The following is a 12,169-nucleotide window of genomic DNA, read 5'->3' as shown; positions in this document are numbered from 1 at the left end:
GAAAGTGACAGTTCCTACCAAATGTTCTTCTCCATCTGCCAAGATAATGTTATAATGCAGAGTTTGTATTTTCCATTTTATCCCAGCATTTCCCTGGGCTTGCTGTGTTTTGGGGACTGCCCACAGTTAAGGGATAGAGAATGAACCAAGAGATCATGCCTTCTTTCATGTGCTGGAGCTGAGAGGAACTGGGGAGAGGCGGCATGTAATCTGTGGCTGGGTTGAATCCCTTAAGAAACAGGCAGTGTTCTGTTTGTACTGATCATTATCTATTGCTGGATTTTTCATGGCATCTAGCACAAATGGATTCTCCTCTCTATGAGCCCCAATGCCACAGAAAACAGCTAAGAGCATTAACTCTGAAAGAGACTGGTTTTAATTTCCCCGAACACATTACAGAAACGTCTTTGAATTTTTCTGGTATGAAATCCTTCAGAGCTGAAAGTTACCCTCTAAACGTGTCCAGGGAACGAAGCCTCTGCAGGGAGGAAGCGGAACTCCATACCCCAGCCGGCAAATCGCCACCAGCAGAATCTGCTCTGCTTGGGGATCCAAGCTCCTTGAATAGAAAGGAAACAAGGAAAAATTAGCAATGGGGTGGATGGTCTCGAACAAAGCCCAAGCCATTTAGAACAGGTTTATAGGCATCTATTTATTGATTGTCTTCTGTGAGAGTTCCTCTTTAGCGTTACCAAATTCCAAATATGAGACATGGGTCCAGTGCCTTTCCAATAAGTGCAGCTTCTCTCATCGTGCTACTGCCCTGGTGACAGGAAGCACACCTACAAAAGTATTTCTCTACACACAGGGCCGTCTCAACCATGTCGGGCGCCCGGGCGCCGTGGTGTGGAGATCGCTCCGGCGCCCCCACTCTGCCCCGTTTCTTGTTGCGGCTGGTGGGCGGGCGCAGGGCTTCCACGCGATGCCCTCCTGCCAGGCCGGCGCCCTGGCGCCACCCAGCCTACCCCTAGAGCCGGCCCTGTCTACACAAGAGCCATGCCTGCTTCCTGTACAGTCAAACCTCATTCTGCGGCCGCCTCTGTTTGCGTCCACTTCGGCGAATGTCTGTGGCGAACCCGGAAGTACCGGAACAGGTTACTTCCAGGTTCGCCGCTCACGCATGCGCAGAAGCGCTAAATTGCGCTTCGTGCATGTGCAGACGCAGCGCTTCGATGTGCGACATTTCCGGGTTGCGGCGGGGCCTCCGAAAAGGATCCCCACCGTAACCCAAGGTTCCACTGTATAAAGAAAAAACACTAAAGGAAGGCAAAACCATTCCTTACACCAAAAAAATAACCTTCCAGTGAAATACCCTCCCCTATCAAAGCTATAACATAATTAATGTCACATTAGTGATTTGTAGCCAGCATAGTTTCAGGCTTCAATCCTATATATACATTTACCAGGCGAAAAAACCCCTTAAAAGCAATCAGTACAGTGCTACCTCTGGTTAAGAACTTAATTCGTTCCGGAGGTCCGTTCTTAACCTGAAATTGTTCTTAACCTGAAGCACCACTTTAGCTAATGGGGGCTCCCGCTGCTGCTGCGCCGCAGGAGCACGATTTCTGTTCTCATCCTGAAGCAAAGTTCTTAACCTGTGGTACTATTTCTGGGTTAGCGGAGTTTGTAACCTGAAGCGTTTGTAACCTGAGGTACCACTGTACTATTAATGTAACACTAATGTCTCAACAAATGAAACTGATTTGTAGAAAATGTAACTTGAAAAAAGAGACATTGCACATACGTTTAGAGAAAGAAAAAGAAAAGCAATCAGTACTCTTTTTCAGACAAGAGAACTGATTCATACACATGTACAATCATTTGATGTCTGACTTAACTGCGTTTCCACCCTGAAAAAGGATTGCATTTAAGGTAACGCTGGGTGATGGCTGATCTGCGATAGTGGTTTCTAGGATGGAAGTGATAACTTTGGTGCTGCACTCATCAGGTAATCAACAGACATGTGTGAACATGCCTTAACTCAGTCATCTTTACAAGGCAAAAAACTGAATCATTAAACAATGTGACTAAGCTTTCATGACCTATGTGTGCACCCCTCAAACTTCACAGCAAATTCTTGACAGTTTTTTTTAAATAGACAATTTGTATTATTCCAAGAACTTACTGAATTAATTAGTCGATCAGTTTCTGTAGGGTTCATCTTCTTGTAAAGCCAGTTTCTGATGGGTTCGATGCTGTGAATTAAGCAGTAAAGAAAGGTCCCCATTTATTCTTTACTAGGAACACCAGTGATTGATCTAGCTAGCTAGTTAGCCACTTAAAGCATTTGATCACCTGTCCTTTACTTTGCAATGAAAATCTGAAGGAAGTTTACAGTGGCGACCAAAACAGTAAAAACACAACAAATTATGCAAGACAGAAACAGTCTAAAAGTATCAGTGGTATTAGCAAGCTTAAGAGGAAAATAAAAGTAAAGAAATAAAAATGTAAACGTCTCATTAATAAAAAGGTTTTCACTAGACACTAAAAGGGAAAAGTCAGTGCTCTCTGGGAAAAGATGGCCCCCTCCCACCAAAAATGTTCTTTTCCCTGCAACCCACCCTCAAAGCAGAAGGCGGGGAGATATATAGAGAAATATATGCATATAACCTCTGTGTTTGGGCAAGTTCATGTAGGGTTAGGAAGTAACTGGGTCTTAAGCGATATAGGGGTCTAAAGGTTAAATTCAGAGCTTTGAACTGTGCTCTGAAGTGGACTAGCAGTCAGCGAAGTTATTTAAGCCCTTGTGACATTTGTTCCATTTGACTAGTCCCAGTCTATTGTCAACCACTGTGTTCTAGACAAACTGAACCACCTAAGCAGCCTTCAAAGGCATCCCCCATGTGCCACATATTGCTGTGGTCTAAGCTGGAGGTAGTGATGTATGGAAGTGAGAGCTGGACCATAAAGAAGGCTGATCGCCGAAGAATTGATGCTTTTGAATTATGGTGCTGGAGGAGACTCTTGAGAGTCCCATGGACTGCAAGAAGATCAAACCTATCCATTCTTAAGGAAATCAGCCCTGAGTGCTCCCTGGAAGGACAGATCGTGAAGCTGAGGCTCCAATACTTTGGCCACCTCATGAGAAGAGAAGAATCCCTGGGAAAGACCCTGATGTTGGGAAAGATTGAGGGCACTAGGAGAAGGGGACGACAGAGGACAAGATGGTTGGACAGTGTTCTCGAAGCTACGAACATGAGTTTGACCAAACTGCGGGAGGCAGTGCAAGACAGGAGTGCCTGGCGTGCTGTGGTCCATGGGGTCACGAAGAGTCGGACACGACTAAACGACTAAACAACAACAAAGCTGGAGGTTACCAGAGCAGCAGCAACAGTGATCAGGTTATTTCTGGGCAGGAGGTGTCAAAGCTAGTGCACCACCTCAGCTACTAGAATGGTGACACCAACTGCGTGTCACCAACTTATTGGTGGCACCTCACTCCAAATTTCCAAATAACCCCACTTACACTCCCCCCGCCCCCCAAAATAAAGCACTGTGGAATACCAGAGCTCAAGTGCTATGGGGTAGAGCAATTGTCTTCCAGAACCAGTTTCTGGCAACATCCCTGCATCTAGAGAGAAACAGAGCTACTGGGTTACCGTGCCCTTCATCCCTGTTCTGGAACAGGATACGAGGATCAATGGTGCGTACTCTTTGAAGGGAGCAATGTGATCTCTGTAACACCAGAGAGGACCCTTTAATTGTGTAGGGCAGTCATCTTGCTCTCCATAGTGGAATCCCTGGGTCCCAGTTGCCCAGATCCCTGGCACCCAGGACACTTTCGTAACAGTGTCCCAGCAAGTGATGAAGAGGGAGGCCTGGACGCCTCAAGAAAGGTCTTGCAGTAAGTGCTGCCACCAGGCAAGTAATAAAAGGAGTGGTGGGAAAGCTGCACATAGACAGTCATCAATGGCAGCACAAATTGTTCAAAGAAGGCTTGGAATAAACAGAGATATGCTGTTCTTTATTTTTCAGGGAAATTTGATTGTTCATTATATATTTTGCTAATACTCTTTGAGACAGAACTGAGGACCGCTCCACAAGCCACATTCCCAGACTGCATAAATGAACTGTCCTCAAATAGCCAGCAGGAGAAACATTCAAAAGGAAGTAACAGGAGTATATTATTAAGACATTTTACTTACTTCACACAAACCTGTCCCAATGCCAGAATAGAGAAGAATCCCATGTAGATGAGAAACGCAAAAAAAATTGCTATACAAAGGAAAATAGTAAGTTTTAATTACTCCAGTTTGCAAAGTAGAATCCTGGGCCAGAATCCCACATATCTCCAGAAAACTTTAAAAAAATGAAAATCCTCACACCACCTCCACCCCCAGCCCAGTTTTTATTGGAACATTTGCTAACATTCCAACTAGATTCTTTTTCACACTGACTAGCTCTCTGTGATGATCCAATATTACAGCTACACCTCTTTCAGAATGTTTTCTTCAATAAACAGCTCACAGGAACAAGAACAGGTGTTGGAATATCTGCTCAGGGGGGTTGTTAGTCAGGCTATAATGAATTAACTGAATTGAAAAAAAACAGGGGCATTGACAGTAGATGAGCCCTAGTTTTTTAATGCAGGGTCCTGGAATGCCCACTTAATGATTTTTCTGCCTCTTGTAGCAATTGTAATGTGCCGTGCTAGATGCTGTGTGGTTTTTAATTGTGTTTTTGAAACATGTCACGGGCTACCTGAATGAAGCTACTGTCTGCAGACCAAGGTTCTGGAACACCTGATCTACATTGACTGCCAAGGGCTCTCCAGTGTTTCAGACAGCAGACATTCGCTGCCCTACCTGGAGATGTCAGGGATTGAAGCTAGGACCTTCTGCATTTAACCTAGATGCTCTACCATAGTGCTACGGCCCTTTCCTTAACCTTAATTTACCCAGAGGCATACATACATGTAAATTAGAATATGCAGTTTTTATTTTTTAGTATGTTTTGAATTTAAAAAATAAACATATAAAGCAACATACGGAGGTAGCTGTTGGAAGGACTTTGATTGACAGTTATATTGCATGAAATCTTCGGGATGCTGCCCGGGAGACTCCCAACCACTAGAGAATAGTTTCCAAATTCTCCAAAATGATAATGTAACCTGCAAACAGCAAAGGGAAAATATCCTGGAAGTTACTTTTAAATTAGAACTGCCTCTGAAATCACACTGACACAATGCAGTATGTATGATACCTTCGAAAAGCCAGACTTAAATAATTACATGCTAGCGTGGCCTAAAAGCTGACCCACTGTTTTCTGGTGTGCTAATCCTCTGCTATAGGTAGCTGTGTGATGACTTGATGCATGCAAACCCCCACACCCTGATGCAGTGTTTTCTACTTCTTTGTCTCTTATTATGAATTCAGATTGTCTTTGCTAGTTCTGCTGCTTCAGCTACTGCAGAATTACATAAACTCTCCAATAATGGTTACTGATGGAACTATGCTTACATTACAGTATATTACTGGACTTTCATTAAAGCCTGTAATTTCACTAAATAAATAACCACAGCAGAGTCATGGGGACATTGCAAATGCTGGCAACTGTGAACTATTTCAAGGAACAGTACACTAAAATAAGGCTCTGACCTGCAAATTTCTTTGTTGTCTTTAGTCTTACTGACCAGCAGGGTGACCGCATGCTGAGAATCCACAGCAGCAGCGCTAATACTAGGCTCTTCAGGTGTTTTGTTGATGGGTTCAGAAATCAGTTCCTGAGGCAAGCACTGGAAAATAAGGGGAAATGAACAAAAATAAGATATAGAAGTGACCAAAACTAGGCACAATAAAAATACCATCTTTGAAATACAGTCATACCTTCTATTGCATAAGGTGCATGTTGCATCTTTTCAGCTTGCGAATGCGGCAAACCCGGAAGTGTTTACTTCAGGGTTTGCCACACGCACACGCACAGAAGCGTTCTACACACTTCGCACATGCGCTGAAGCGCTCTATTGCGTTCCACGCTTGCACAGAAACGCCGCTCTAGTTGCAGACTTTTAGGGGTGCAAATGGCACCCTTGAACGGATCGTGTCCGCAACTAGAGGTACCACTGTATAACACAAATAGAAGGGTCTAAAGGAAAGTAGTGTTTTGTTCTGAAAAAAAGAAATGATCAGACAAAATTGTACAATGGTATCTTAAAATAAAAAATACTACGTGGTCTGTTTCCTATGTTAAGAGTTATACTAGCTAAAATAAAATGTGCATTAGCACCACTGGTTTGCTTGCACATTATCTTGGGATTAGAGTCTGGAACTAATTTTCTCCATTGAAAATATATCAGCAATCACACAGGCTCAGTTCAGACATGGATCATGGTTTACAAAGCTTAACTGTGGTTTGTCACAAACTCTAAATCAACAAACCATGGTTTTCCCATTGCTCTACCTCCAGCACATTAGCAGGTCACAGACACAGGAGTGGATAGAAAATTAAACCAATTCAGTTCTCATTGTCAATTTCCTGAGTAAGCACCCTCCCATGCTATTCTAGCTTATAACCATGTCTTTTTGCCCAGTTTTTATTTTGCAAATCAGGAAGAATTCTGGAAAGTACCCATACTTCCATGGTCTTAACTACTGAGCTGAGACTAGCCTTCTGCATGGCTATAATGAGCCAACTATAGGCAACAATGCCAAAATCTGGCTTCTTCTGTGTGTTTCTTCCCTTTACTGTGAAGATATTTTGTTAAATTGTACATGGCAGGGATGCCTAAAGGGCTTGTCCTTTTCCACACCCCTGAGTCCTGGATGGCCCCTCTTAATTTCCATGGTCCTAAGTCCCAGTCCTCCTTTCCCAGGGGAGAAATGTCAGATTCTGGAAAATAATGACGTATTAAACTATACTGCCTCATTGCTTTCTAACACTGAAAGTTTTAGGGTGGCATTTAATAACTCCCACCTACCCATCAATGAGTATGACTTACCTGGTAGCAATAATCGGAGATCCAGGAGACGGTTAAGTTCTCACCAAGCAACTCATTATGAATCTGTAGTAAAGCCTGGTCAATTTTCAGATCCCAGGGTTGTCTTCTGGATATGTCTGTGAGAGATAAGGCATAGAGAGAAAGCTTCACCGTTTAGCCAGTATTGCTGATGAACTGGGAATTCTGCAAAGACAGATCATTTCCAGATTACATACCTGGAGGCATCATATCAACCCCAAACGTCTTTGCAAATGGGCTCAGAGGCAGAGATGGAAGCCAAGTCATCTCCAAGCCCAAGAGGATGTCAGCACATGAAGGTGCAGTACCAGGCTGTGGCCAGACACCATAGTGCCTGGCTTAGTCCTCAGAAGTAATTTAGCTACTTGAGCATAAGCAGCTTCCTCACAAGTAGACCCAAATCCTTGGTTAGCTTATATGTCCAACAGCTGTGCCTAGGAGGAGGGCTTATAAGGCTGCTACACATAAGCATTCAGTCACTGCAGAGATATTGGAACAATTTCTTTACTCCAGCTCCTTGGTATGTCTTGTTTCTTTGTTGTGAACATCCCTGGAGTGAGTGTGATATTGGACTGCTACTGACTTTTGCCTTTCTTGCTGACACCCCCAAACATGGCTGTGGGTCATGACTTGCCTTCGTTCTGGTAATCGATGTAATTGCCAAACATCAAAAGACAGGTAAAAATGCTGATCGTAGACCACTATAACGGCTAATCTTTAGAAATGACAAACTCAAAAAATCATGTTCCAAAAATATATTTTTACATCAACAATCAAACACAATGCCAGGGACTGTGACTACAGCCTAATGAATGCAAAACATATTTGACCACTGGGCTATGTCATGTCCTCTGAGCTGGGGGGCCTCTAAGCTCAGGCTAGTGTTTTTAAAAGAGAAACTAATAGCTAAGTGGCCCTGATCCCTTGTTGCCTTCTGCTGTTTGGCAAAGACTTTTCTGTTCCAGCACACTTTTGTCTTGCTGGGTAGATACCTTTATACAATGAATTTGGCTGAGCCCGTTTCTATTTTATATTTTTTATAAAGCCTATGACACTTTTAACAGCTGTAAGCTTCCTTGAGAAGTGCATCGGCGCAAGGATGGGGTATAGCATTTTGAATAAATAAAGTAAGTGTGAAAAATGCTTTTCCATTGAGAAACCTGTCTAGCTAGACACCTGTGGGGATGGTCCCTGGCAGAAACCTTAGGATTTGTTTGTTTTGAACCATGTTGCTTAAGTGCAATAGCCTCTAAGCAGTTTACAAAAATTAAAAATCACTATAAAACCAAACTTCAATTAGAATGCCTGCTGAAATAAAAATGTGTTCAGTATGTGCCAGAAGTTCAGAAAGGAACTAAGCCTGCAATGCTAAATGCATAACTCCTGGGGGATACGAGCTGTCTATCGAGCCATGGGAGGCCACTAAAAGTGATCTCAGTGATCAGACAGGTTTATAGAGGATTGGGCAGTCTTTCGGGTATCCTGGGCCCAAATTGTTAAAGGCCTTGTAAATCAATACAGGACCCCTGAACCTAGTAGCGCATGTGCAGCCAGTGCAGACTTTTGGACACTGGAGTTATGCGCTAGTGATAGTACTATATGTTCCTATCAACAGTCTAGCTGAAGCGTTTTGCACCAGCTGAAGCCTCTACATAGAGTGCATTGCAATAATCAAGCCTTGAGGTCACCCATGCATGGATCACTGGGGCTAGCCTAGCCCAGGCATCCCCAAACTTCGGCCCTCCAGATGTTTTGGACTACAATTCCCATCTTCCCCAACCACTGGTCCTGTTAGCTAGGGATCATGGAAGTTGTAGGCCAAAACATCTGGAGGGCCGCAGTTTGGGGATGCCTGGGCTAGACCATAACTGTTCAAGAACGGCTGCAGCTGATATAGCAGCCATAGCTGGTAGAAGGCACCGCTAGCCACTGAGGCCACCAGAGGTTTCCAGAGACAGAGAACTCCAGGAGCACCCCTAAACTCTGCACCTGTTCTTTCGGAGGCAGTGCAACTCCATCCAGAACAGGCAACAGCCCCCAAACTCCTAACGGCTGCACCCAGAGGCTTTTAAAACCAGCATTGGGGAGGAAATTTTACCTTGTGGTACACTGCAGCACAAAGCCCATGGAGTTGAAACAGTCTCCCATTGCTACTTTTCAGACATGAGCTTCTTGGTAGAAGCAGAAGCACTCTGAAAGAGTGTCCCTAATACTCATCCCACAGTGGATACCACGGTCTGTGACATCCCCATACCTATTAATGATACAGGTCGCCCGCAAGACTGATTTAGGCTGTGAACCTTGCCCAAATCTAGATCGTGAAATGGATCCAGGCAATTCGTATAATCCAGCTCTTCCACCGCCCTCTCTACCACCTTGCCCAATAAAGGGTGGAAATTATCATTTTTTAACATCAGCCAGGCTGATGAGTCAATCTAGGGAGACATTGCAAAACCTTTTGAAATCCAAGTAGCGTGGGAATATTGGATGGGAAAGTGGGTTAAATATGATGATATTTAAAGCTTCACACACACCCCAAAAATTTGGTTGGGATATATTGTTCAGGGTATTAGGCTGGGGTTTTGTTTGCGGCAGGGGAGGGGAGATGTTGTTGCCACCACTGATACAGTATTAATTTTTGGTATCTTTATTTTTCGCTCTTCCTATGATTCATGTGGAAATTGTTCTGTTTGGTTGCGTTCTTGCAGACACAATTTTATTTATTGTTTATTACTTTTGTCACATTTGTGGTTACGCAGATCTGTGAGCCGCCTTGAAACTGTGGGAAAGGGTGGCATGCAAAACAAAATAATGATGGCAACGGCAGCTTTCCATTTTAAAAGCTAGTTTAAAGCATACCGTATTTTAGAGCTTGCAGCTTTTTATTTTAATCTGCTCTGTTTCATCTTTCGTGAGCTGTACTTCCATGGTTTTTAAATGGAAGACAAACGAGCCTGTAATAATATTTTCTTTTTTTAAGCTTTGCTGAATCGTTCCAGCAAAGGCCAGCTGCGTCCGACATCCTGTTCCCAGGGCATTGCAACCAGAGCGCTACGGTAGTGTGGTGCAATTGTTAGAGCACCGGACTAAGAGACCCCGAAGGTTGAGGCGGGCGGGAAAGAGATCAGGATTCGAATCCCTCAGTAATCCATGAAGTGGCTTTGAGCCTGTCTCTCCGCCCCAACCTGCCTCACAGGGCTGTTGTGAGGATGAAGCAGAGGGGGGATGTGGGGGGGGAGAGAGCCATGTACATGGGTGTAGACAGGCTTCATTGGGGGGGGGGAGGCAGGAGACCCACCTGTCATCCTCTGCCTGGGTCTGTCTAGCAGATTGGGAAGGATGTGTCTCAACAACTGTTGTTTTAAATTACAGTGGTACCTTGGTTTACGAACTGAATCCGTTCCAGAAGTTTGTTCTTAAACCAAAACCGTTCTTAAACCGAGGCGCGCTTTCCCTAATGGGGCATCTCGCCGCTGGTGCCCTTCCACCGTTCAGATTCCATTCTTAGACCAAGGTAAAGTTCCCAAACTGGGACACTACTTCTGCTTTTGCGGAGTTCATAAATAGTTCGTAAACAGGGCTGTTCGTAAACCGAGGTACCGGTACCACTGTAACATATTTTTCTGTGTACAGTAGACCCTCGGGTTATGTTACTCTTGAGTAATGTAAACTTCGGGTTGCGGAAGCGGCAAACCCGTAAGTATTTTTCTGGGTTTCGACGCTCCACAGAAGCGCTCTACGCGCCACGCACAGAAACACACTGCAAGCATGCACATAAATGCTCTATTGCACTGCACACATGCGCAGAAGTGGCGCCTCTGGATCATACCTGCCAAGTTCCGGACGTAAAGATCCGGGATTGGCAGCGCGCGCATGACCGGAAGTTGCGTGACGCAACTTCCGGTGGCGCTTCGCCCTTCTATGGGCACCAGAAAATGGCAGCGCCAGTGCCGGAAGTCGCTTCCGCGCATGACCGGAAACACGTAAAAGCGACTTCCGGCGCCGGCGCCGCCATTTTCTGATGCCCATAGAAGGGCAAAGCGCAACCGGAAGTCGCGTCACGCAACTTCCAGTCATGCGCGGAAGCGACTTCCGGCGCCGCCATTTTCTGGTGCCCATAGAAGGGCAAAGCGGCACCAGAAAAATGGCCGCCGGGCCGAAGCCGATTTAAGGGACAATACCGGGATTTTAACCTAAACGGGAGACCGCCGGGAAACGGTAAGAAAAAAGGGGTTTTCCCGGCGGATACGGGATACTTGGCAGCTATGCTCTGGATACGGATTTTCCGAGGTGCGTACGGACCCCCGGAACGAATTAAGTTAGTTCCAGAGGGTCCACTGTATAAGATGCTCCCATGTATAAGACGACTCTTATTTTTTGAGCCCCAAATTAAGAAATAAATATTTTCAACATTCCGTGTATAAGACGACCCCGTTTTAAAAATTAAAAAAAAATGGTTAAATAGCATAGTCATATACACAGGAAAATACAGCACTCTCTTTTGGCCCCAAGTGCTCAGGAAAACCTGCCAAAATCTCCAGTTCCTTAACTTTTAGTGAAGTATTTTTATTTATTCACTTGAGTTGTCCCCTCAACCACCACCACCACCACCCCCTCGCCACGCCCACGACCATGTGCCCTCGCCACGCCCATCACCCCTGAGCTCCTGGGAGGGGGAAAAGTGGCATATAAATGTAATTTTAAAAACCTACAAGCAGCGCCAACCCCCTACCTTTCCCCCTGAGGGCAAAGCGGGGCAGGCGAAACGCTTTTCAATGGCGCCAACCCCGCTTTCCTTTCCGCCCCTCTCCCCCCACCCAAAAATAAATAAAATGCCTGGAAAGGGCCTGCGACTCCGTGCCTTTAATTGTAGCATTATTAACTAAAGTATGCATAACCGCCACGGCATTAAAAACAAAAACAAAAACACGAGATGGAAACATGCATAATAAAAACGGGGGGTGGGGGGTTTGAGGAAAACAAAAACCCGAAGCGAGAGAGGAAGCGGCGCCGCGCCCGAGCGATGCCTCGGCGAGAGATGGCGACACCGGCGAGGAAGGAGAGCTGGAGGGACGGAGGGAAGGATGGCGGCGGCGCTTACCGTGGTGGTGGGGCTGCGCCAAGCCCAGCATGAGCAGCGCCAGGAACGGCCCGCCGAGGGAGGAGGCCCGCTGGCCCCAGCCGCCTGCTCTCAGCGATGCCATCCTTGCCACT

General features: G+C 45.3%; 1 protein-coding gene across 1 annotated transcript in view; it reads right to left on the bottom strand.

Moving 5' to 3' along the window:
* HGSNAT (heparan-alpha-glucosaminide N-acetyltransferase) overlaps nt 1-12,169 on the bottom strand; it is a 24,575-nt gene extending 12,406 nt beyond the window's left edge. The window contains exons 1-7 of the mRNA XM_035136272.3: nt 12,057-12,169; nt 6,938-7,053; nt 5,598-5,734; nt 4,989-5,110; nt 4,146-4,215; nt 2,126-2,195; nt 450-559 (exon numbers count right to left, since the gene is read on the bottom strand). Of these exons, the coding sequence (XP_034992163.1) occupies nt 450-559; nt 2,126-2,195; nt 4,146-4,215; nt 4,989-5,110; nt 5,598-5,734; nt 6,938-7,053; nt 12,057-12,159 (728 nt within the window). The 5' untranslated portion in view covers nt 12,160-12,169. The remainder of the gene's footprint in view (nt 1-449; nt 560-2,125; nt 2,196-4,145; nt 4,216-4,988; nt 5,111-5,597; nt 5,735-6,937; nt 7,054-12,056) is intronic.

The sequence above is a fragment of the Zootoca vivipara genome, chromosome 12 (assembly GCF_965207765.1).
Source record: "Zootoca vivipara chromosome 12, rZooViv2.hap1.1, whole genome shotgun sequence".
NCBI lineage: Eukaryota > Metazoa > Chordata > Lepidosauria > Squamata > Lacertidae > Zootoca > Zootoca vivipara.
Note: the sequence above shows the minus strand (reverse complement) of the source record. Positions and strands in the feature narration are given on the sequence as shown.